At 47.7% G+C, this 26,727-nt stretch overlaps 1 protein-coding gene across 1 annotated transcript in view; it reads left to right on the top strand.

Annotated features, from left to right (window-relative positions):
• Window positions 1-1,084: 1,084 nt before the first annotated feature.
• The window catches only part of fbxw4 (F-box and WD repeat domain containing 4), a 30,831-nt gene continuing 5,188 nt past the window's right edge, over window positions 1,085-26,727 (top strand). Inside the window, exons 1-6 of the mRNA XM_076016684.1 lie at window positions 1,085-1,416; window positions 2,406-2,501; window positions 2,730-2,915; window positions 3,022-3,154; window positions 3,777-3,862; window positions 19,338-19,403. Coding sequence (XP_075872799.1) covers window positions 1,232-1,416; window positions 2,406-2,501; window positions 2,730-2,915; window positions 3,022-3,154; window positions 3,777-3,862; window positions 19,338-19,403 — 752 coding nt within the window. The 5' untranslated portion in view covers window positions 1,085-1,231. The remainder of the gene's footprint in view (window positions 1,417-2,405; window positions 2,502-2,729; window positions 2,916-3,021; window positions 3,155-3,776; window positions 3,863-19,337; window positions 19,404-26,727) is intronic.

Genomic DNA, 26,727 nt, shown 5'->3' with positions numbered 1-26,727 from the left:
TCATTTCCTTTTAGCCATGACAGTTCAGCTGGAAAGCCAACCATAAATGATCTTCTTGGACGGCCCAGTGTTTGGGACATGGCCTCGCCGAGAGCACGGCTTTCAAACAAGAGGACAAGGGAAGAAAGGAGAGCGATCTGCATATTTGCAATTATGTGCAGTTGTGCTCAGCTGATCAAAGAGCTGCGGGGATGCCACTCGTGAACGTGCAGACGCGAGGACCCTCGTGACGTGAATGAGCACAAATTGATGCTACTGATGCTAAACAGTTGAGCGCCTCACAAGATGTTATAAGGTCAATCAACTTTTGGTAGTCATTTGACCACGACACAAGCATGACAGTTGTGCGCTTGAACAGGCCACGGGGCCACGCGGGGTTCTCACGTCTACTGTCTCACACTCATTTTGTCCATGTTGCCCGTTAACGTTTGAAGCAGAAAGCAGTTTTAACCGTGCATGAATAGCGTAGAGCCTTAGTGTGTTATGGCTGCCTTCATTCTATAGAGTTTTTCTAACATTAAATGCGACAAGTTGGAAAAAAAAAAAAAAAAGCGTGTGTGTGGGACAGTTCAATGTTTGTTGCTTGATGACATTCTTGAAATTTTGGATCGGCATTATTTGCCATCAGCGTGTCACACCCGCCGTAATATGATAAAGCAATCATTGTATCAGTTAATTATATATTGTTTGATTAAAATTGATAAATCGTTGGAATTGAGTCACTTAAGATGCAAACAAATGTCAAACGTTATATTTTTTAATCTAATTTTACATAAACAAAAAGTCTATGGGGTAGGTATATATACGTTTGTATAAGTTTATACTTCTTCCTACCCCTTTTTGAACATGAACAATATTACTGTCTTGTATATTTCACTGGTGTTTATTATTTATTCTTACCTTGCTGTTTTTTTTTTAATTCATTAATTGATTTATTTAAATTTTTTTGTGTGTTTTGGTTTCGTTTCCTTTTTATTCTTTCTTTACATGTTCGAAATAAATCAAATCAAATCAAATCAAATCAAATGAAAAAAAAAAAAACTAAGTGTTGTAACGTCGTCTTAGCGTTACGTCATCACGTCGTGACGTACGCTGTGCCGTCCTCGGCCCTGGCTCTCCTCCTTCCTGTTTCTTCTAACGTGCTCCTCTCTGAAAGATGGAATAATGTCGACTTTGTGCAACAAGCGCTTTCCTCAAACCTCGGAGCGAGCGGGACTCGCAGCGGGTCGTCATGTTGCTACCGCAGCTGCCAGATGACGTCCTCTATCACATCCTGTCTTATTTGGACTACAAGTCCCTCAGTCGCCTCTCCCAGGTGTGCAAAAGCACCTACCACTTCACCAACCGGGATGCGGTGTGGAAGAGGATCGCTAAGGACTTCCTCAACACTGGAGTCACTCGACATGGGGCGGACAGGTGAGGGAACCGGGACGCTGCTTTGGGGGGAGCTAGTTGTTTTTAGCATTAGCATTAGCATTAGCATTAGCTGTGCGCACACCGCCTCTCCTCCTCCTGTCTTTATAAAGAGCGCTGCTGGTCCACTCTGCTCTCATCTGGTGGTGGACTCGCTGTTTGGTCTCCAGCCACAGGCTTGTGACGAGACTGTTGCTTCACTGCCTAGTTCCAGTTGAACGGCTGATGGAGAGCTCTCTGAATGTGTGTAGCCTGGCTGCTGGATCAGCTGTGTCACTGCACAGAACACAACCTGACTGGCTTGGAGACACAACACTCTCCTTTTTCAGAGTGTGGTCTGATTCCTGTGGTTGAATGGAACCGTGGTTGTGATGTAGGAGAAGATAGACTGGCTGACTGACAGGTGCACGTGCTCTTTGGATTTCAACAGGAGTTGGCATTGAATGGACGGATGGATGTGTTTAATAAGGGCGGTGTAAAGTCGGGGTGCATTTGTGTCTGTCACAAAGGGTTGGGCAAGTGTGACAAAAAAAAATAAAAATAAAATCTACAATAACTTATCATTTTCTTTTTTAAAAGAATAGTTCATTAATATGTAATATGCTAGAAAATACTTGTCTGAATAAACGCTGGGAACCCGTCCGAAGGAGCACAAGCAGTAGAGTCAATTGACACGAAAATGATATCTTGGAGCTGTAATATATTTTCAATACTGTGAACAAGGCTCAGCAGGAAGGATGAAGGAGAGAAGGTGCCAGATGCTCTGAAGTGTAGGGATCAGTTTCTTCAAATCAGATGGGTTTTCGTTTTGTTTTGTTTATTACAATCAAACTCATTTCTGTAGATGGTTTTCACTCTTGTTTCCATGGTAGCTATTGGGATGACTGAAGTCATCCTGGTTGGATTTCAACGCATCGAGAACAAAATGTGGAAAAAAAAAACCAAAAAAACCCCCGTCAACATTCCCACTGAATCCAGTGTTTTCACTGCAGGTATGGCCACATACCACTCAGGAAGAGAGTGAAGACGGCCCAGAATTGGTCTGACGGTGTCTGTAAAAGGGCAACGCCTCTCAAATGGAAAGTGAAGTAAGTGCATTGGAGTGGATTGATACAGTGTTGGAGTTTGAAACATGACATACTGTAGAAAAGCAGAACAGAAACAGAGAAGCTAAATCAAATTTCACAAATATGTCATTTTATTATTTTTGTTGATGGTTAAAAAAGTTTCAGCTTGATCCCTCATCAGGCTCGCTGGCTTTACTTTGTGTTTTAGTTAAAATTCCCATTGTTGTGTTTTCTGTCTCTTGCCTCCAGACTCCTGCCGTGGTTGCAGCTGGATCGAGAGTTTCTCTTTCTGTCTCAGGCCGCTGACATTCAAGCGCACAAACTGTGCCAAGATACGGGGAAACTCCACCGTAACCCATCTCAGATCTACTCAGGTCACAAGGGGGATGTGTGTCACTTTGCCCTGACAAACTCTCACCTGATCAGTGGTGGAAGGTAACATATCATGATAATGCTTTTTGTTGTGTGGAGTCGGTCAGACTTGTGCAGACTGGGAGACACAAGGGAAAGGAAGGCTTTCAACCTTTCTGTTGTTGAACAGTGATGGCAAGATCCTGGTGCACAGCAGGGCTGCTGGGAGCAGAGTGGAGCTCTCAGGTCATAATCAGGAAGTGGGCTGCCTGGACTCCAAGGATGAGCTCATCATCAGTGGATCCCGAGACCAGACAACACGGGTAGGAAGCACTCTTCGGTCCAGCCATCGCCTCCATCGGCAGAAATGTTGAGTCTAATACTAATGACGGATTGGAAAAATAAAACTGTTTGTCTTATGATTTGCTTTCGTGTGGTTTGACTGTAAGAACGAAAAAGCCACTTTATCATGCAGAAAATGTGTTTTAATGACTTCAAGGAGGCATTTAAAACAGTTGGTGTGAATAAACACAAATTAGAGAAAGACTCTTGAAGAAGCTGAGGTGGAGACAGTAGTTATAGAGAATGTACTGTCCTTGAAACAATAGGAAATGTGTTGGGGTGTATAACAATAATAAAAAAAAAAAACATCTGACAGAATCATTGGAGTTATTGGAATTGAAATAAACAGGCCAAAATAAACAATGTATCCATCAGCAAGACCTTTGAATGGCTTTAAAGCAAGACCAGAACATTCAAGTTCTGCAAACTCTGAAATGGACTCTGAGCTTTATTCACCGTCCATACAGAACACTGTCAGTTTGTCTCGTTTGAAACGTTTGAACGACTGAGTGGGCTTCATCTCTCTATGTACTGAATATAGTTGCATGTCAGATTATGCCTGAGTGATGAAAAGTGCTCATTTGTGACCTCTTATGCTTCTAGATTTGGTCCTTGACTTCAAGCTGCCCCAGAGCTACAATCCCCATGCATGACAGAGTGTGGTCCGTTGCTCTAAGTCCTACTTTAAGGTAAGAGCAAATCAAAAGCCACAGTAATACAGTCCATCAGATCCTCAACTCAGGTCACCCACTGTCTGTTCTCCATGAGGGAAAACAAACAAAAAACACACCATGGATGAGGCCCAGAGACACTGACTACTGCTGCTGCAGTACTACTACTACTGCAGTACTACTGCTGTGTTTCAGCAGTATCAGTGTGAAGTCAAACATCTGCATCGACGTGCAGTTGGAAAACCAACCATGCATTCTTTTAAAATCAGCTGTTCTTGACTGTGATTGGTGTGGAGGAGGCCTGCAGTAGTTCCACTCATACCAGTTTACTCTACTGGTCCTCTTGCCTGACTTTAATGATGATGTTTGTCAATGTTTACCGCCTGCTACTTCTACTGAGTACCTTTTTTCAAGCGGTGCCTCACGCGTTCACTGCTCTCAGAAGGTCAAACGTGTCCTCACGAGGGTAACGGTAACTGGAAGAGCTGTGGCTCAGCGCTGGCAGTGTGACATGTTGCAGCCAACATGAAGCGCATGCACCTTTGTAGTGGTGATTTAGAGGCGCCTTTGATTTCTCAGCCAAATTTGCAGCCAGACACTTAATAGCAAGCACCTGCACAGATACGGACGGCGATGACATGCAGGCAGATGGATGCCGAGTGCTGTAACTGGATCCCAACTTTGTCACCTGAAAGGAGGCAGGTGCTCGCCAGTCTGGCTTCTGAGTCAAACATCACAGCTATGAGCTTTCCCATCTGTTTCCCCATTAGCTAAGTGCAAGCAGGCACTGTGTGTGTCCGCAGACAATGAGCTACGATGTCTCATTGAGTTGTACGGGTCCACATTTGTTCAGATATTGAACCATTTTGCAGATTCACGCAGAGAACCTTGAGTGCTGGAACACATGGTGAAGATACACAAGTGTCTTCTCCATGATGTCAAAGAACAAGACTGTAATAAACTGGAGGGCATGGATGTGCTCTGACCAATAGAAATGTACAGATTAAAGGTGTTGGGGGGGGAATCTATTGACCTCTGCTGATTTAAACTGGACACGCCACATCAAAATGATCAACCATCAGTGTTTGAATACACAACTACAAAACAATGAGAAATCTCCATTGAAGACGGGGTTCACTTTTAGCAGCAAGGAGAAAACTATTTTCCCAACTTCCGTCTGAGACCGTCCACTCTTCAACTGTGGCTGTACATGCAGTATTCAGGAAACAGGTAGTATATCAGTGCACGCCTGGCGGCTTTGTGCTCTGATCCTGGCCTTTGAGCATTTCTCACATCACAGCAGAAGCGGCAGATTATCCACATCATTAATTCTCCAATTTGCTGGCTGAAATAGCAGACCGTGCCTCAGCCGACCGCCCCCTAATAATGGAAAGCCTCTCTCTACCTCTTACTGACCAACCACCTGGTTAATTAAAACGGCTCTGGAAAGCAGGTGTCAACTCACTCTTGAACCTATTAAAACCCAATTCTGTCACCTTGGCTGTGAATCTGATGTTTGGTTGAGGGAGCAAAGACACAATTTCTCCTCATCATGAGGTAGGGGTTGCATCTTAGCAATGGTAAATGCCACCTCCAGTATTTCAACCCGGCACTGAGATCAGGCACTAGTGGAATCATACACATGCCTCCATGGGTCTAATGCTTTGTGTTATGTGACTTTTTACATTTATAATTGAGGGTTTTTGCATGTGTGCTGTGGATGGTCGACTGCTGCAAGTTCTTTTTTTTTTTTTAAATAGCACCTCTTACACTATTAAAACATATGTGCTAATATGCTGTTCATATGGCTCTGTTTACTAACTACAGCGTCTGATTAAGGTCAAGCAAGCCTCCCTGACATCTGCACAACCTATTTCCCTCCCTGCCTGTATGGTGAAAGTTCTAGAAGTACATTGAGTTGCAAATCTACTTCAGACTGAGTCAAACTGAGTCTTCAAGCAATGTTTTTATCTTGCATATGACAAAAGAAGATAAAGCGTCATGTGGTAGTTTGTGTCCTTGCAGACATAAAGGCAGTTTTGCTATTCAGTGAAGACGTTGAGTCATCTAACAGATGTCCAGCTAAAGACGGGTTGTAATTCATTCCGTTAAACAATTAGTGGCATTTGTTTGTGGCATGTGCCGCAGTTTGTGGAATATTTTACGGTTCCTCTGAGCAAATGAGATGAATGGGCGGCTGCTCTCACAGCAGGCTCCCCGACAGAACAAAGTGAAGTCAGGGAGCGAGGCTTGTTAGGGCCCGAGCAGCAGCCCTGCAAAGTCCCTATCGGAATGTGAGCAATTATACTCTTCAGGAATTAACGATTAGTGAGACTCTCGCTTTTAAAAGTACGTCTGAGACGAACCGATAGTCATGTTAAACGTTACAAACTGATCACGGTAGCTTTTGATTTTAAATTTCATTCAATTTTCCAGATTTATTTCATAGATTCTGTACTTTGTTTGGTTTAACTAAATCCACTGATTGTCTGATTCGAATGTATTGTTGCTGTAAAGTTGTGGATGCAGTTAATCACATCCTGAGGAAGCAGGTTTGACTCATTTTAATGCAGTACCACAGCGTTGCAGAGGCGGAGAGCTGCTTTCACAGATTTCTTTCAAAATAGTTTGCCTTTTCCTGAACATCTACTTCATAAATAAGATTGTCTTACATTCATGATACCATGTGGTAAAAATGTATCTCTGTTTTTGACCTCCCATCCTGTGGTTGAGGAGCAGTGCTTATCTGTTCAAACAAGGTTTGTGTGAATAGATGGAAACTGTGGAAGGTGGTGGCCTAGTAAGCCTTCAAATGGAGACAGGCCCACTGCAGCACAGGTTAGAGAATTGCCAGCATATGTATTCATTTCTACTGCTTGTCCTCCAGGAGGAGGGATCCTTAGCGGTGACACAGCACAGTGCAGGTTCCTGGTCTTGGTCCAAAAGGTCCAAAAGCAGATGCAAGCAATGCTGAGTGGTATTTACTTTTAATGCTAGTGTCCTTTAGACCTCAGTAGTCAATGCAAGCACGTAAGGTACCATCCTTGTTACTCACAAAGAACAATCCTGCACCTACTGTAGAAGATGGTGTCATCTGCCAAGGTTGAATTTCTCTGTGCTCTCCCTCCTCCAGCAGAACACGTCATAGAATCGCTTGTTTGGCAAGGGAGCTTCAGGGAGGATCTCGACTGTACTGTTGCAGTGTGGTGGTAGTGAATGTGCATGTCGCGTACTGAAAACCTCTCTGAAGTCATCATATTGGTGCTGGAACATTTGAGATGTCTGCACACGGTGGTAGGGCAGAACGCAAGCAGGTGGAGAGACAATATGGAATATGGACTCCAACTCACCACCTTGCCTGGTGCCCAATCAGAGGATTGAACCATGGTGACCTGGGACAAAAGGGAGAATTAGAGGAGGAAATGACATGAAACTGTAGGTGGGTGGTGGGTAGGTAGGTGGGTGGGTAGGTAGGTAGGTGGGTGGGTGGGTGGGTAGGTGGGTAGGTAGGTGGGTGGGTTGGTAGGTAGGTGGGTGGGTGGGTAGGTAGGTAGGCGGGTTGGTAGGTAGGTAGAGGTAGGTAGGTAGAGGTAGGTAGGTAGGGGGGTTGGTAGGTAGGTAGGTAGGGGGGTTGGTAGGTAGGTAGGTAGGTAGGTAGGTAGGTAGGCGGGTAGGTAGGAACAGGAACAGATATTTCTTTCTATATTTCTTTTACTGTACTGTAATGTAACTGTTAATGTACAGACATCGAACTTTTCAGCTCTCAAATAGAGATAAAATAAAATATATGAGAAATATATAAAGACAAACTTGATATAATGGCCTCAGGAGAGCTTTGCAGCCTCTTCCTGATCTTTACATTGCATGTGTAGTGTTTCCAGCTCGTGCCATCTGTTAGACAGAGATTTCTTCCACTAGATATCTCAGCCAGGCCTTGTTACCTGAGGTTATTATGACTACAGCTAAATGCCAAGGCTAATTCAGGAAGGCCAGCACCACCAGATGCTTTTGAAAATACATGGATCCCAGCAGAGCTCCCCAGCACCTTGCTGTTGGCACTGGGAAAAGATATTGTTCAGTTATTGTTTCTGGATATTGTCTGTCTCAGGATCAGCGTGTATTGAAATTACAAATGAAACTCACCCTGTTGACATTAGTTTTGACAGAAGCTATAGTGTTCTTGAAAGTAAGACCAAGGCACTTGTTGCCCAGGTTGACATGGCTCACAGTTCAACATAAGAGCCACTTTTCAGTAGACGACACAAGCATCCTATTTTACTATTATCTAACTTTAGCAGAAATGTTGCTTCCTCTAATAATTGATTTCAATCCGTCCTGTGTTTGTCATCAGTTTATGAAAGAGAGGAAAATATCTGATGCGATGGTTTCTCATCCAGAGTTTCTTTCTTGAGCGACCTTCAATTTTTAAGATGTACCTTTTTGCACATCCCTGGAACTTCTTCACCTTGTTTAATCTAAAACCGTATACATGAAGCTGCCGGGCATCCCTCGTGCTTCTTAGAGATCCACTCATTCAATATGTTGATGGTGTCTGCGGGCACTGTTTCCTGTGGCTTCCCCTCAGGACATGTGGTTGGCTGAAGCAATAGGCAGAAGGGAAGCCAGGGAGCTAATAGTTGACTTTGGTGTTCCTGCAGCAGACCCTGCTCTCATTTAAACAAGACCTAACAGGTTGCAGTCGGGGCAGGGCAGCTGCAAATGTGTAGCAGCGGGTCAGCTCCATGGCTGAGTCACGGCTGATAGGGTTTCTCGGACAAGGCTGCGCTTGTCCACCTTTTCTTTGGACATCAGACTCGCATCCAAATCAGGTTATCCCATTAGTCTCCCTTTTGGTCAATGAGGGATGCAATATGCTCTTGCTTACCACTTAATGCACTTGCATTGATGTTATTAAAGAGATCAAAACAAACGCGAGATGCAAGTCTACAGTCACGGATCACGCAGGTCACCCCACAGCCAGATGAATATGATTAAGCCACTTTAAAGATTTTCCTTTGTCTTTTTGTTTTCCTTACAGATCGTGCCAGTGTAGCAGTAATGTTGCAGTTAGGCCTGATTATCCCAACATTGATCAGTACATAATATAAAATATAATGTTGTTTTTTCCATGGCCAGTATTTGTCAATAAATATAATGAGCCTTTGCCAGTTGTGCGACTGTGTTGAGGTTTGTTTTGTGATTGTTCTTAACCAGGAGTCTGATCAGTCAACTCGACTCGTGTTCTAGTCAGCGTGACATTCTGCTTCACTTGCCGACACAGACCCCCCCCCCCCCCCCCCCCCCCCCTTCCTTATTTCAGTGGGGACCAAAATATCTGCAGGTACCACCCGAAAAATTAGAATATCAAATAGAAGTCAAAGTTGTTTTATTTTGGCATCTATATTGACATCTCAAGCAGTTCCTTGTTGTAACTTTGCTGATTAAGATTTTCGTAGAGATTTGACTTTAATGTAACATTCTAATTCTCTGAGTTTTTGAATTTGAGTTTTTTTTTTTTTTTTTTTTTTTTTTTTTAAGCTGCAAGACCTGATCAGCAAAATCCAAAGAAATAAAAACTTGAAATATATTGATTTGCATATTATTCCTTTATATAATATGTTAAACTCACCTTTGAAGTTGAATTGCAGAAATACTACAACCTTTTCAAGATATTCTCATTTCCTGGGTAGTACCTGTACACATTATATATACACATACTTCCAAAGTAATGCACTGCTGTTTTGCGATCTTGTTCTTCCTTCAATAGCTTGAATAAAATAGATAAGTGCAGACAATGGAAAGTTATTATTAGGACGTACAAGTTTGTATAGTATTGCACTGAATCAGGTTCCTCCATGCACTCTCATAGAGCGCCATGTTCCCTCACACATGTTGTCTAATGTTGAGCTGCATGTGAAGGGTTGGGCTCCTTCGCTTCACTACCTTTTCTTTGTCAACTCAGTTGTTGTGCATACACACACCCACCATCCATAAGCCATCTGTCATGTGGACATTATGCATTACATGGGAGGCAGAGATACTGCATCCCGATATTACAACCCCCCTCCTCCCTCCCTCCCCCCCACCCACCCACCCAACTGCACAGTATGTTTGTGCCAATTCTGCTGGCAATATAGGTGGATGAAAGCGGCGGTGGGCTTTGCCACGGGGGTCTGCTACACTGACCAGTAGTGAGGAGGGGTGGGGGGCGCTGGCAGAAGCCAGTGGAGGGAGAAGCTGCCCTGCTGAAGAGAAGTGAGAGCAGGGAGGGGATTAGAATTGTTTTGTCTAGAATTCCTCAAGCACAACTACAAAGATGTCGCAGGGGCCAAAAGCGCTTTTGAAAGTTTCCAAAAGGAGAAATTTATTGTTGGATAAACCGTCCCCAATTCGCCACTTTCTCAGCACCACCAGGGGAGCGCGACCTTTGACCTCCAGTATCAAAGTACAGGGTGACGCCACAGCAGCCAGCCAACCATCCAGGCGGGGTTGTCCCTCTGACTGCTAACCCCCCACCACCACCACCACCACCCGTCGCCACCACCCACCCACCACACTCCAATTTCACCCCCACTGCTCTGCCCCACTCAACCACAAGAAAAAGCCCCAAATTCATGTCTTTCTCTTTGGTCTGTGCAGAGCCGTCCCTGTGGCTCAGGAGTCAAGAATTCAATTAGTTAAAAAAAGAGAAGAAAAGAGCGAGGCTGCAACAATGCAGCAATAAGGGGGCAGAATGTGCGTTCCCACACGCTAAATACAGGGCGCTTTCCCTGGGGCCCACAGAGCCAGAGGAGCCACACCGCAGGAGGCGAGAATAATCACAGCTCGCTCTCAACCCCCTCATTACACACACACACACACACACACACACACACACACACACACACACACACACCTTACATTCCAGATAGCTTCTTGTAGACAGGCATTACGGGCGGACATTCTCTTGAAGAGTGACACACCTTGCAGACACTCCACTGGCAACACATAAACACTCGCTCGCTCACTCCTCTGGCACATGTGCACATGCGCGTACACACACACACACACACACACACACACACGGACACACACACGGAACATACAGACCTTTCATTATGTGCTGGCCTCATGCAGGTGTTTGCAGGTCTCAGGTTTACAAGAGCAAGAGTGTTTTCATGTATCGGCGTTACCAGACACTGGCTTACTGGAGTCAAACACCATGCAAAGACCGACAGCTCTCAGAGGCAGGTTCCACCCTGGGAGCTGCCCATGGTTCAAACGCTTGCTTGTGACCAGGAAATGGGGTTCATTTGTGCTGACATGTTTTGTGTTGTTCTTGGTTATTATTATTATTATTATTATTATTATTATTATTATTATTATTATTATTATTATTATTATTATTATTATTATTATCATTATTATTATTATCATTATTAGCATTAGCATTATTAGCATTAGCATTATTGTGTGGATAATGTAGCTAAAGCTAATTCACTACAAAGGATCGTAATTACCTGCAGCGCTAATTTATGAGCTCATTTGTTTTGCTTCTGTAAAAGAGGTAAAAATGGAAGAGAGCAGTGGCCTGGAAGTTGTCATGTGGTGCAAACTGTGTTGTCAACTTGAGGATCATAAAAAAACGGAAATTGTGTTGTCTTTTGTTGAGAGCACAATACCAAAACACAGTTGTCTGTGTGAGGATAAAGCAGCTCCAGCTCTGTGTTGCAGCGTCTTAACGTTACAACTGATGTGTTGAGATGAGATGAATCATGAATATATGTGTGATGTAAGCAGTGTCCCTAAAAATACTAAAATAATAATAATAATAAATAAAAAATAATAACATTGACATAGGAAAAAAAAAAAAAAAAAGTTGATTCTCTGCACGTAGGCACCACTGCGTAGCCACATTTACAAGGTGTCTCTGCTCATTGAATGTGGTTATTTTACTCTAATAGCTGTTCTAATGGCATGGCTTCTGTATGGATTAGAATCAGCACCAACGTCACATTTGCTGTTTCTGTGTTCACACCAAGTGCGGTCCTGCTGCAGTGCGTTGAGGGGAGGTTTGGACTCGGTGCGCTCAGATTGTGTGACGCTGACTTGTGTAGTTTGCCGTGTTGCACGGGTGTCAGATCACCAACCGGCTTAACCATGCAGAGAGGTGTGTGGCAATTACTGGCCACATCCGCCGCAGGCAAACTGCAGGGGCCTCTGCTGAAAGCGAGTGGGAAGCCTTCACTTTAGGTGCCGCAGTCGGTTGAAGCCACTTTCAAACAGATAGTGACAATCCTAAAGTGAAGTTGCATGGAAATGTTTTGAAGCTTGACCTCAGCGTGTTGAAATAAGATCAAGATCAGAACAAGCGCTGGGATTACTCTGGGATTACTCCGGGATTACTCCGGGATTACTCGTTTTGTTGTTTCACCCCCCCCCCCCCAAAAAAAAAATAAGACACAGAAAAAGTTCATCCTTCACCGCATGACATTCACATCGATGGCTTTTAATGAACGGCTTCTCCTTCGTCGATCTCTGCACAGCAGGTGCAGCAGTTATCGTGACTAATATATATATTTGCTCAAGTTATTGAAAAACCTTCTCCTACTTTTGCCTGAACAATTTATAGGAGACCTTAAACTTACTTTAAACTTTACATGAAAGAGTCAAGTGACAAGCTGTGTGAGCAGACCTTCAGGCTGGACAAGGTGATGCCCTGGCTTAGAGAACGTCAAGATATCTTTCATGTGTTTGAGAAGCACATCCACACCGTGCTGCAAAGTGTGAAAGCAGACATGGCTCCCCAGGCCCAGAGCGCGGCCAGCGTGGGAGTGCGTGATGTGCACTGGCTGTCGTGTTATTCATACAGCACATTATCCTAATGAGCGTCACTCCCACCACATTTTGAGGCCAACAAAGCTCTGTGATCACTGAAGCTCCACTTCTAATTTATAACTTGTCAGTCGCGCTCCTCGCTGACCCCTGCAATTCAAGCACTTGTCGCCGAGACCTCCTTTCACCGACATACCAACACTGCCAGCCCATTATTCTTGCACGGGATGCATTTAAGTTCAAAGTTTGATTTTTTTTTTTCTCTCCTTAGAATTCAGTTGGATTATTTTTTTTTTTTTTACAGCCAAGGTTGATTTATTTATTTATAATTCAATGACTTTAGTTAGTTTTTTTTTACTTTGATGGTCTTCATTGAGTTATAAAATGTAGTTTAGTTAACAAATATATGTATATATATATATATATATGTTATTTATATATTATTCATATATATGTATTTATGTATATATATATATATTCTATAAATCACAAATTTATAGTTTGTAAAAGTTGACATATAGCAACTAAAAGTTGAATGAGTCTTTCAGTGAACCCTTGGTGCTTCCACTGGGAAACCCCATGCATGGATGTGTGAGTCCAGACTCGCTCTGACCTCCACTGACCGGCGGCCCGAGCGTCCTGATGCAAAGCTCTCCTCACAGCGCAGCAGCTCTCACCTCCTGTGACCCAGTCTCCGGTCCTGCTTGCAGTTCTGACAGACTGACCGGGCCTAATGTCCTCATCGATATCGGGGCGGTCTGGCCCACTTTTTGCACCTGCTGTCAGTTATGCATGCGGTCGTGTTGCGACGGCCTGGTGCACCAGGCAGAAGCTGAAGTGCAGCGCTGGGTGAAGATGCCTGCTGCTGCTTCTCAGGGACCACGGGGACGGCTTGGAGAGGAAGTAACCAATCAGGACAGGAAATGAAGCTATGGCAGTAGGTTCTGTAGGAAGATCCTGGTTCTGGTAGGAAAAGTTCTCAATGAGGTAGATTTCAAAGACTGAGGAGCAATCTCATGTTGCTCACCATCTTGTGTTTTTGCAGCTGTTGCATTGGGATGGAGCTTTTAGGTGTATGACCCACACATTGGCAGCAGAATCGGAGTTGGATACACATGTTGTCCCACATTTGTATACGCCACCGTTCTTTAAACTCAACTTTAAAGTCCACCGTTTAGTTTGCCCTCTTGTCTGCTCATCCCCTCGTTGGCCCTTAGCGCGGAGAACCTGCTCTCTGCTAGAACTTCCCAGGTAGCCAGCGCGAGCGTGTTGTTGTGTCTGCTGTTGTGTGTGCGGTGACGGCGAGTGTGTTTGGTCCCAGTCTGTTCCAGCTGGATGAACAGAGCCGAGGGGCCGGCTGAGGAATGTCCTGGTGACCCTGCACACAGGAGACACACAAACAGAAGCCAAAAGGACCACAGGGGGAGTGGGACTGGGACAACAGGGTCTGGCCATCCCTGTGTGTGTGCGTGTGTGTGTGTGTGTGTGTGTGTGTGTGTGTGTGTGTGTGTGTGTCGCTCAGTTCTCAGTGTGAGAGAAAAAAAGTGCGTGTTTCTTTGGATGCATATGTTTTCTCATGCGTATCAGTGTCTAAGAAAGGGCCAGAAAGATCAGAAGAGCGATAGAATGATGGAGGGATGGAGAGAGGACAGACACAGAGCGTGTGTGGGGTGCATGTGCGCGCGCCCGTGGACGCATCTGTCTGTGTGTGTGTGTGTGTGTGTCAGCAGGGGTCACCACTTGCACCCTTTGACCATTGTCTCCCTCCCTGACTGAAAAGCATCATAACCCTTTGAGCTCAGACATATTTAGAAAGCAGATAAAAGCACTTTTTACAAACTAGATACACGTCGCACACAAAGCCCGGGTCAAGCGCAACAAATTAACAGCCCTCTTTCTGGCTGGTGGCGGAGTGCGGGGGGGGCTCGGGGTGGAGGAGTGGCCATGGGGGGGGGCAGCAACCGGGCAGAGCTAAACTGCCCTGGAGTCCAGAGCCAAATGCCTCTCCAGCATCCATGTGCAATTGGTGCTTATTTTGCTGTGTTTGTATAATGCACTTTTTTTTTTGTATTGAAAAAAACAACAACAACAACAACAACAACATATTCCTTATTCCAGCTCAAGCCAAGAGAGCCCCTATCAAATCAATGACTGCATGTAATTATGTCAGAGTTAGTCTGGCATTGCTTCTGAACAATAATACACATTCTGCAGCGTCCCAGTAAACCTTCTTCAACTGAGTTGGTTCGTTTTTATTTTTTTTGCACAGTTTAAAAAGTATACGAGGGAACAAGATGACACGGTGCTGGGAGAGGCCAGAAGGCTCATTAGAAGCCTCCACCTAAAGTAACATTAAACAATTTAAAATCTTCAGTTCCCTATTTCTAAATATTTGGAAGGTTCAATAAAAGAATCATTTTTAGCTGCATGGTAAAGTTCAATAGTTTTGCTGGAGGCTGTAAACAGAGGGCTAAATGGGCTGTTGAAGATCTGTAGATATTGTGAAAGAAAAAAGATCCAATCATGGCCCTGATATTGGACTTTTCAAACTATTCCAAGGTGGAGGCCACAAGTGTGGCTTGTACAACATGATGCTGATTTCATTTCCACCGGCTGCACAGAGTTCATTGGGTTGACAGTCGCCAATAGAATGTATTGACTTGTGCATCATCGGATATTTTTTGTGAAAAATCATTTGAAAGAATTGTATTTATTTATTTATTTGTCTAATCAACTATTGTGCAATTTCTGAAACTTGAAATTACTTTTCAAGTCGTTGTGTGCTGCAGTGTGATCCATAACCGCACTCCGTGACCTCACCACTCACCTGTGTGTAGGACCAAATGATTGAAGACAAGTCATTGGAGTGAAAAGAACATCAATCAATCAATCAATCAATCAATCAGTCCATTAAATCACAGTGAGAGGCGTCTCAGAGCGCTTTTTGCTTTTCCAGAACAAGCAAGACGCTGCAGCAGCCAGGACGGTACCGATGCGTCGGTATCGTAAGGTTAAGGTTTGAGTTGTGCAGGCGGTGGCGGTGGCGGTGGCAGCGGCGGTGCTCTTGGGAAAGCTGGGTGCACTCAGCACTTTGTGCTCACAGTGTGTTGATATGAGGCTAACAATGTTAGCACTGTTGGACTCAACCCGTAGCAGGGGTTCTCACACTTCCTGCATCTTCGTGTGTGTGTGTGTGTGTGTGTGTGTGTGTGTGTGTGTGTGTGTGTGTGTGTGTGTGCGTGCGTGCGCTCGCTCGCTCTGCTGTGAATGCGTGCAGTGCGCCGACTCACTGACAATGTAGTCCTGTGTGTGTGTGTGTGTGTGTGTGTGTGTGTGTGTGTGTGTGTGTGTGTTCCCACTGTGAACTCAGTTAGTTTGTGTGACCCTGTCACACAGGCCCTTAGATAATACATGAGGTTACCCAAACGGTTGTGGAGGCCCAGCATGCTGCTAATGATGAGAGAGAGAGAGAGAGAGAGAGAGAGAAAGAGAGAGAGAGAGAGAGAGAGAGAGAGAGAGAGAGAGAGAGAGAGAGAGAGAGAGGGAGAGAGGGAGGGAGGGAGAGAGAGAGAGAGGATGTGTGTGTGTGTGTGTGTGTGTGTGTGTGTGTGTGTGTGTGTGTGTGTGTGTGTGTGTGTGGAGGGAGATCCTACCCACATGAGGCGAGAGAGGCTCTGACCTTAGCAGCTATAATATCAGTGCAAGCTCTGACCCCAGCCCAGGGCTGGCTGCTGCTTCAGAGGGGTGAGAGAGTGAGAGAGTGAGGGGAGAGCAGGGGGGAGAGTGTGTGTGTGTGTGTGTGTGTGTGTGGGGGGGGGGGGGGGGGGCGCTGTCCTCTCTCTCTTTGTAGGACCACTGTCCCCCGTCCTGCCTCTGCCAGCGCCGTGGCCCACTCAGGGGTTGGCCCACTCAGGGGTGAGTAATGTGAGTAATGGAGAGTAATAGGGTCCAGATATTGAGTGTGACCGCAACCTTATTGTATCCTGTGTCAGCGGGGTCAGAGGTCGCCCACCGTGCATACTGGTCCAGGCCCTGCCCGACCCATTTGGACCGTAAATGAGTTTACCCAACACTAATTACGGGGGGCTTGCCAACGGGCTGCAGTGCTTAATGGGCCTGACAGCTGCCTGTCAGGCCCATTAAGCAGTCCCATGCACCCCCCCCCCTCCTGTCCTGCCCTATCTGGCCACCCCTTCACCCCCCCCCCCCCCCCCCCAGCGCCACAACACCTCGCACCCCCATGTGTTGCAGTAAACAGCATCTCTGCATTGCCAGTTGTGGAGTGCGGAGGATAATAAGACGGTGGCTGGATGGAGTTTATTTATTCCACTCGTTATTCTCTTCAACAAGTCCCAAAGTTCTAGTAATAGTGTAATAGTGACCTATTGATTAGGGCTGTCAAACCATTAGATTAATCTAGGACTATATACCGGTGTCCGCGATTAATCGCCCTTCTGATTTGCCCGTTGGTACTTCTGTTCTTTGCGTTTCAAGACAGTTTTTATGTCCATCAATCCTCAGCGCAGTGTCTTCATCAGCGTTCAAATGAACCCAGGGCAAGGAGTTCTTTCTTAACGGTGCATCTCCACCCGCTGGTTCCACATGCAGTTGACTGAACTTCCAGTACAACTCCTCTACGCGTGGACCGTGTTCCCCCAGGACCTCATGGCGTCTACCGGGTCAGAGCCTTTCGCTGCCACCTACCCACTCAGTGAGTCCGGTCCTGGATGTTCTTCCATCCACCGCTCTGCCGCTCTCACTCCCATCTTCTGGATGTGCTGCCTCAGCAGTCTGAGGGGTCTGAGCTGCACCTGGGTGTTGAGTGTTGAGGTGGTGCCTTCAGCCATCACTGCAGTGTGAAACATCCTGAGGAAACACAGCGCAGCAGTACTGCATCCAGAGTACTGCAACCAGAGTACTACAACCAGAGTACTGCATCCAGAGTACTGCATCCAGAGTACTACATCCAGAGTACTGCAACTAGAGTACTGCATCCAGAGTACTGCATCCAGAGTACTGCAACTAGAGTACTGCATCCAGAGTACTGCAACCAGAGTACTGCATCCAGAGTACTGCATCCAGAGTACTGCAACCAGAGTACTACAACCAGAGTACTGCATCCAGAGTACTGCATCCAGAGTACTGCATCCAGAGTACTGCATCCAGAGTACTGCAACCAGAGTACTGCATCCAGAGTACTGCATCCAGAGTACTACAACTAGAGTACTACAACCAGAGTACTACAACCAGAGTACTGCATCCAGAGTACTGCAACCAGAGTACTACATCCAGAGTATTGCAACCAGAGTACTGCAACTAGAGTACTGCAACTAGAGTACTGCATCCAGAGTACTGCAACCAGAGTACTGCAACCAGAGTACTGCAACTAGAGTACTGCATCCAGAGTACTGCATCCAGAGTACTGCAACCAGAGTACTGCAACCAGAGTACTGCAACCAGAGTACTGCAACCAGAGTTCGTGTTTTCTGCCGCAGTGATGATGACATGCAGAAGAATACCACCACTCTATATTACTTCTAAATAGCAGTGACTGCCAGTACTCGACCAAAGCTGCATTTCATTCGTTTCATTTTCACTTCAACAGAGATATTTTGTGACAACGCTTCAGTTCATTTTCAATTGTCATTAAAAGCAACATGTTCTCTACATCTGCCATCATGTATTTTTTCCTCCTATGAGGTGGCTCACCAACACCCTCCATCCATCTGCTGCTGCTCCGCTACCCCCTCTGGCACACTGTCGGCCCCTCGGTGGCCCCAGCAGTCAGACAGTTGGCCCACCGCTGCTCTGGGTGGAGGAACAGCTTCCATGCGTTTGCTTGATGCAGTATTGATTATTGCCCTGGCTGCATCCACCTCTGCCCCCACCTCCCCCACCACCACCACCTCCCCTCCACCCCCGCACCACCCCCCACCCCAGCATTCCCATGGAAGCAGCAGCAGTGTTTGTCACTAGCTATCTCCCTGTGTGATAAGGGTGGGTCCTCCCCTCTGTCCATCAACCCTGTAGGAGGGCACTAAGCCCTGAGAGGCTGGCCCGGCCCAATAGAAGCCCCCTACCACCCTCACCCCTGGCCACCACCCCACCCTCTCCATAGCTCCTTACAGCCAGACACACCTCGTCAGCCCACTCCCACAGCGCTCCTCCCCTCTCCTTTCACAGCTCCCCCACCTCCTCTCATGCATCACATTCACCGTGCATACCTATGCTGCTAATTCCAACCTGCCACTCCAATCAAAGGATCATGCCTGGAATAGTCTCTGGGCTTTTCTTCACTCTGGGAACAATATGTGGTGGTTGGGGGCATACTTGGGCTCCGGGACAGCGAGTCCGCCGCTTACTTTGTCATGACAAACACGTTGCAGAGCACAGAGCAGACTGGGTGGGTGCTGGGTGGTCTGACAGCTATTGTCTCTCTCTTGCTTCTCTATGAATTCATACCATGGCTTTATGGAATTCCATCGTCTTGCTGGGCTCTAACCAGTGCATGCCAGGGTGTTTTCAACAATCTCCTCGTTTCATGACTTCTTTCTCTCCCCCACATCAAGAGTTTCTTTTTCTTATTTCGTGACAAACCTTCCGTCCCTCCGTCCCTCCGTCCGTCCGTCTCTGTCTGTGTGTAACATTGTCTCGTGTGTGTCTCTCCATGTGTCTGCAGCACCTTTGCAACCGGGACGGCCTGCTGCAAGAACTATTCACCTCTTCACATCTGGGATGTTGAGCGGTGAGTCTAGCAGAGGCTATATCACACACACACACACACACACACACACTTATACTCATCATGTGTAAGAGGCTTCCTATTATCTCCAATCATATCAATATTATTGCTAATAAGATAAATAAATGCATGGCTGATAATAACAATGATTGACCTTTAATTCAATGAACAGTTTGCCAACCTTTCCCTGCACTCTTGTTGGCTGGCGTAGACAGAGGGACCCCTGGACGACTATATCGCCTCTTGATTACAGTTTTTAGAAAATATGAAATGTGGGATTCCAAATGTAGAAGACGGTCATGCAAACTTTCTTGCAACCTCGAGGCAGAGGAGCCTGATTTCCTTGTTATCCATCTACAAAGCCCCTGAGTTCCATTTTTTTTAACTTGTTGTTTTGTTTTGTTTTTATAACAGTGACTAATTAGCAATTACCAGCATAGCATATCCAGTTGGTATTGCTATTGTTGATTTAGTTCCCCCTGCGTGCTTTCTGATCATCTAAATGATGGATCTCAAATGTAAAGAACGTCACCTGTGAACATATAGAATAGTTGTCGTCCTTGATAGATTGAAGCTTTTGACGCACGGGTTTAAAAAACGGTGTGCGACCAACAAGCCTTGAATAGCCTCCAACAAGGAGCGTCTGGAAAGTGGTTGGAAAAGAGGCTTAAACCTGATACATCCCCGCCAAGCCTGCTGTAATTCCCAGCTTTACGCGGCCCAATTAGAAGAGGCCGAGCAACACAACACATGGGCAGCCACAAAAGCAGCTTCCTGCTGTCTAACGCTGGGGAAATCTGAGAGGGAGAGAAGCCGGGACGCTAACAGGGAAAGTGATGGAAGTGATGGGGAGGAGAAGCCATCAATTCCTTCTCTCCTTTGGAGGTTGCAGGTGTGCAGAGGAAATTGACCTGGTTACAAGGTTCCACAGGCCCCTGAATGCATCGCTCTTTCAATCAGGGTGTTTTTTTCTGGACTGGCTGTGATGAAAATTCTACTATTGACAAGTTGAATGGTGCAAAATAAAAAAAAAATAAAAAAAAAGGGGATAGTTCAAAATTCCAGACAGAAATTGATAATAAAACTAGAATCAGTCAGTACTTACAGTTCAGTGTATTTTCTATATGCTAGCCAGATAATGAACAATCAACATTCTTGATAGTGTATGAAATAAACAATTATGTCCATTTTTAAAAAATATATAATGTCCAAACACACTGCTTGCTGTGACTACGGTGGATGTTGTGGCCACTGAGACTTCCAGACAACACAGATACCCTCTCCTTGAAACGCCAGCATGGGCCCACACCGACCAGCATCCGCCTCAAACACCAACAGCATGTTTTGTGTATCTCCCTGTGTCTTTTATTCATGTTGAAACTGAGCCATAGCACTCAAGGTGCGGCTCCACCTGCAGCAACCCAGGGCAGACTGGCTAAACACCTGCTGCTGCTGCCACCACCAGATCACAGAGACCACGCTGGCAGTCTTCCAAGAGGAATTCCCGCTCGTCACTTCCCACCTCTGGTTCTCAAAACAGTGGCAGTAGAAAGGTTCACGCATCAAAAAAAAAAAGCTGCTGCAAAAGTCAGTTAATGCTTATTTGTTGATGGTGGATCAGTCTCACCAGGAAGCCCAGGTGATGGTGGATCAGTTCCACCCTGAAGCCCAGGTGATGGTGGATCAGTCTCACCAGGAAGCCCAGGTGATGGTGGATCAGTTCCACCCTGAAGCCCAGGTGATGGTGGATCAGTCTCACTCTGAAGCCCAGGTGATGGTGGATCAGTTCCACCCTGAAGCCCAGGTGATGGTGGATCAGTCTCACCCTGAAGCCCAGGTGATGGTGGACCAGTCTCACCCTGAAGCCCAGGTGATGGTGGATCAGTCTCACCAGGAAGCCCAGGTGATGGTGGATCAGTCTCACTCTGAAGCCCAGGAGCCCAGGTGATGGTGGATCAGTCTCACTCTGAAGCCCAGGTGATGGTGGATCAGTCTCACTCTGAAGCCCAGGTGATGGTGGATCAGTCTCACCAGGAAGCCCAGGTGATGGTGGATCAGTCTCACCAGGAAGCCCAGGTGATGGTGGATCAGTCTCACTCTGAAGCCCAGGTGATGGTGGATCAGTCTCACCCTGAAGCCCAGGTGATGGTGGATCAGTCTCACTCTGAAGCCCAGGTGATGGTGGACCAGTCTCACCCTGAAGCCCAGGTGATGGTGGATCAGTCTCTCCCTGAAGCCCAGGTGATGGTGGATCAGTCTCTCCCTGAAGCCCAGGTGATGGTGGACCAGTCTCTCCCTGAAGCCCAGGTGATGGTGGACCAGTCTCACCCTGAAGCCCAGGTGATGGTGGATCAGTCTCACTCTGAAGCCCAGGTGATGGTGGATCAGTCTCACCCTGAAGCCCAGGTGATGGTGGATCGGTCTCACTCTGAAGCCCAGGTGATGGTGGATCAGTCTCTCCCTGAAGCCCAGGTGATGGTGGATCAGTTCCACCCTGAAGCCCAGGTGATGGTGGATCAGTCTCACCCTGAAGCCCAGGTGATGGTGGATCAGTCTCACCAGGAAGCCCAGGTGATGGTGGATCAGTCTCACTCTGAAGCCCAGGAGCCCAGGTGATGGTGGATCAGTCTCACTCTGAAGCCCAGGTGATGGTGGATCAGTCTCACCAGGAAGCCCAGGTGATGGTGGATCAGTCTCACTCTGAAGCCCAGGTGATGGTGGATCAGTCTCACCAGGAAGCCCAGGTGATGGTGGATCAGTCTCACCAGGAAGCCCAGGTGATGGTGGATCAGTCTCACTCTGAAGCCCAGGTGATGGTGGATCAGTCTCACTCTGAAGCCCAGGTGATGGTGGATCAGTCTCACTCTGAAGCCCAGGTGATGGTGGATCAGTCTCTCCCTGAAGCCCAGGTGATGGTGGATCAGTCTCACTCTGAAGCCCAGGTGATGGTGGATCAGTCTCTCCCTGAAGCCCAGGTGATGGTGAATCAGTCTCTCCCTGAAGCCCAGGTGATGGTGGATCAGTCTCACCCTGAAGCCCAGGTGATGGTGGATCAATTCCACCCTGAAGCCCAGGTGATGGTGGACCAGTCTCTCCCTGAAGCCCAGGTGATGGTGGATCAGTCTCACTCTGAAGCCCAGGTGATGGTGGATCAGTCTCACCCTGAAGCCCAGGTGATGGTGGATCGGTCTCACTCTGAAGCCCAGGTGATGGTGGATCAGTCTCTCCCTGAAGCCCAGGTGATGGTGGATCAGTTCCACCCTGAAGCCCAGGTGATGGTGGACCAGTCTCTCCCTGAAGCCCAGGTGATGGTGGATCAGTCTCACCCTGAAGCCCAGGTGATGGTGGATCAGTTCCACCCTGAAGCCCAGGTGATGGTGGACCAGTCTCTCCCTGAAGCCCAGGTGATGGTGGACCAGTCTCACCCTGAAGCCCAGGTGATGGTGGATCGGTCTCACTCTGAAGCCCAGGTGATGGTGGATCAGTCTCTCCCTGAAGCCCAGGTGATGGTGGATCAGTTCCACCCTGAAGCCCAGGTGATGGTGGACCAGTCTCTCCCTGAAGCCCAGGTGATGGTGGATCAGTCTCTCCCTGAAGCCCAGGTGATGGTGGACCAGTTCGACCCTGAAGCCCAGGTGATGGTGGATCAGTCTCTCCCTGAAGCCCAGGTGATGGTGGATCAGTCTCACTCTGAAGCCCAGGTGATGGTGGATCAGTCTCACCAGGAAGCCCAGGTGATGGTGGATCAGTCTCTCCCTGAAGCCCAGGTGATGGTGGATCAGTCTCACTCTGAAGCCCAGGTGATGGTGGATCAGTCTCACCCTGAAGCCCAGGTGATGGTGGATCAGTCTCTCCCTGAAGCCCAGGTGATGGTGGACCAGTTCGACCCTGAAGCCCAGGTGATGGTGGATCAGTCTCTCCCTGAAGCCCAGGTGATGGTGGATCAGTCTCTCCCTGAAGCCCAGGTGATGGTGGATCAGTCTCACTCTGAAGCCCAGGTGATGGTGGATCAGTCTCACCCTGAAGCCCAGGTGATGGTGGATCAGTCTCACCCTGAAGCCCAGGTGATGGTGGATCAGTCTCACCCTGAAGCCCAGGTGATGGTGGATCAGTCTCACTCTGAAGCCCAGGTGATGGTGGATCAGTCTCACCCTGAAGCCCAGGTGATGGTGGATCAGTCTCTCCCTGAAGCCCAGGTGATGGTGGATCAGTCTCTCCCTGAAGCCCAGGTGATGGTGGATCAGTCTCACTCTGAAGCCCAGGTGATGGTGGATCAGTCTCACCCTGAAGCCCAGGTGATGGTGGATCAGTCTCTCCCTGAAGCCCAGGTGATGGTGGATCAGTCTCACTCTGAAGCCCAGGTGATGGTGGATCAGTCTCACCCTGAAGCCCAGGTGATGGTGGATCAGTCTCACCCTGAAGCCCAGGTGATGGTGGATCAGTCTCACCAAGAAGCCCAGGTGATGGTGGACCAGTCTCACTCTGAAGCCCAGGTGATGGTGGATCAGTCTCACCCTGAAGCCCAGGTGATGGTGGATCAGTTCCACCCTGAAGCCCAGGTGATGGTGGACCAGTCTCACCCTGAAGCCCAGGTGATGGTGGATCAGTCTCACCAAGAAGCCCAGGTGATGGTGGACCAGTCTCTCCCTCTGCACTCAGGTGAAAAGCAGTTGATGCAAGAGGCCAACGTGTGACAACCCTCCTGAGTGGAATGTCGTGGCCCTGACTCCTTCTCTACATTTGAACTCCTGCTACTGTCCCTGCTACTACTGCCGGTGAGAGTTGCTACCTGCACTTCAGTCGTGCACCATCTCCAGAGTGTGCAGGAGCTCCCAGGAGATGAGCTGTGACACAGGGACACCGGGCAGCTGGAGAAGGTCTCCAGCCTTGTAGCAGCACCTGCCTTTGGAGGAACATCCACAGTTTCTTTGCACAGAAGCATCAAAGTGAAGTCACTGTGAGCGTCGCTCCCGACTCCCGAGATTCCCCCCTGGTTCCTTTAGAAAGGAGGGACTCCCTCTATTGTACCGTCCCCTGGCAGACTGGGATTCCTGGCATTCCGTCAAGTGAAAGGAGGCGTGTGGGTGAAATGTGGGAGCTCTGTTATACAAATTGCAGCCATATTGTCTTTGCTGGTGCACGCGTGTATGTGACAGTTTAAAGGTGGTCTTTGTTGATGCCCCCCCCTCCCCCTCCCCTTCTATTGACGGCGAGGTGCGGCTGGATTGGCTGGATGTGCAGCAGGTTGCAGGACGGCCCTGCCTCTGTTTGTTTTAGCTGCAGTCAAAACCTCAGCAGGGCAGCAGGGCGTCTTTTCTCTACCTGCCTGACGCCTTTTCACCACACGCCTGCTTCCCAGTGCGACCCCAGGCGCCTGTTTAGAGCTCAGACTTAACCAGCAGCACACACACACACACACACACACACACACACACACACACACACACACACACACACACACACACACACACAGCTTTTCTTTCAATTGTCCCCTTACAACAGGATAATTCCCTTCGCTTCTGTCTATGTTGCATGTCATTTCATTCATTCCTTCTTCTCTCCCTCTCTCTCTCCCTCTCTCTCTCTCTCTCTCTCTCTCTCACTAGCTGCGTTTCCTTCACCCCTAGAATTGCGGAAAAGCTAAAATATGGCAATAAAAACTGGTGATGGAAACAGCTCAACTTGGTAAAATCTCTCAAATATAGCAGCAGCAGTAGCAGCAGCAGCAGCAGCAGCCTTCACTACAATCACTAAGTCTGTGAGTCCAACCCCCCCCCCCCCCCAACCCCCCAGCAGTCCACCCAGTTCACACAGTAGCTGCTCTCACCACTTTGTCCTCAATTAGCAGCATCGTTTGTCCAAAACAAAATGATGCTTTCCATTTGAATGGTAGCGTTGATATATATATACTTTTTTTTATTCTTCCTCTGCTGCCAGTATGTGGACCCTCTCGTGGAGTAAACATGAACATACAAAATGGTAATACCATAAAAATGACGCATGAATTCTTTGCATATTTGCCAGCTAATGCGGGAATTTTAAGTCTGTAATCCATCACTGGAGTCACCAGAGTGCTTTTAGAAAAGGTTTATATGAATAAGTGGCAGCGTCCAAGCGTGTGCGTCCATTGTGTCAGTCGCTGCAGTGCAGTGATCTCACTCTGTCCGCCGGCCGTGGCCGTCCTCCAGGCAGCCGTGCTATTGGCCAGACGGTGGTATTCACCACGATGGACGCAGGCAGGTGATAGGACGGTGCCATCAGACCGTTGAGCCGCCGCCGCCGCCGCTCACTAACACATCTCGCAGTCTCTCTGACAGATTACACGCTTAAGACCTCCATCCTGTAATCACACGCCGCCCATAAAAGCGCTGAGCTACCAATTTCACCCTCCCTGCTGGTTGCTGCTGGCCGCTCGCTCAGCGCACGGTGCTATTACTACACTTTAAGATCCACGCACAGATGTCAGGTCCACTTTATGGAAAGCTAGTTTTTATCTCCGCACCACACACACACACACACACACACACACACACACACATTGAGGTATGTTTCTGACTGTTTTTGTCAAAGCGGTGACGCTTTAGTTCAGACTGGCGGCCCAAACCCCATGTCCTGCCCATCCAGACTGGAAGCGGACTTTAGCCAAACGGATGTGAAGCACCTTGGGGAGGTGCTTCCAGTGGCAGTTGGTCAGATGCGTCTCAGTGTGAGCAGCTCCGACTGTCCGTGACGTCACTCTACGCGACGCTAGAGCCAACGCGTCGGAGCAGAGAGCGCCACCAGAGGGCGCCAGTGGAGGTGCGGGGCAGTAACGGATTGGAGCGGACGGAAGCGGTGGAGTCCGGCAGTCAGTGCCTGGACGGAGGAGGAAGCTCAGATACAGAAGCTCCATTCAAGCTAAGCTAGCAAGCCAAGCGCCGCTGTCGCAGTCGTGTGACGTCACACGCTACACGCTACACGCTACGCTGGACCACGCCTCCACTCCCACCTCGTAGCTACAGCGACCTGTCAGAGGGCTCAGCAACGTGGCCCAGTCTGAACAGAACCACAGCCCATTTGGACACTGGCTACAAAGAAGATCAGATTTGAGAAGGAGTCTGATTGGAATCGGATTCGCCCGCAGTCTGAACGCAGCCCAAGTTGTCATACTACGAAGAGAAGCAGGACGTGCAGGGTGATGAATGGATGATCTCCTTTGATTAGTAAGTGGTGGTGCTGGGACGGAGACCTGATGGTTTAGTTGTGAATGAAGCGGCTCTGATCCTCTGGCTTGAATGAGTGTGGCATGCGCTAAGCTGCTTGCTTCTCGCTGCTAAGGGGAAAATGA

This window comes from Nelusetta ayraudi, unplaced genomic scaffold (assembly GCF_046127955.1).
Source record: "Nelusetta ayraudi isolate G7.1 ecotype Tasmania unplaced genomic scaffold, CSIRO-AGI_Nayr_v1 ptg000235l, whole genome shotgun sequence".
Classification (NCBI taxonomy): Eukaryota; Metazoa; Chordata; class Actinopteri; order Tetraodontiformes; family Monacanthidae; genus Nelusetta; species Nelusetta ayraudi.
The sequence above is the reverse complement of the archived record's forward strand: the minus strand, read 5'-3'. Positions and strand labels throughout refer to the sequence as shown.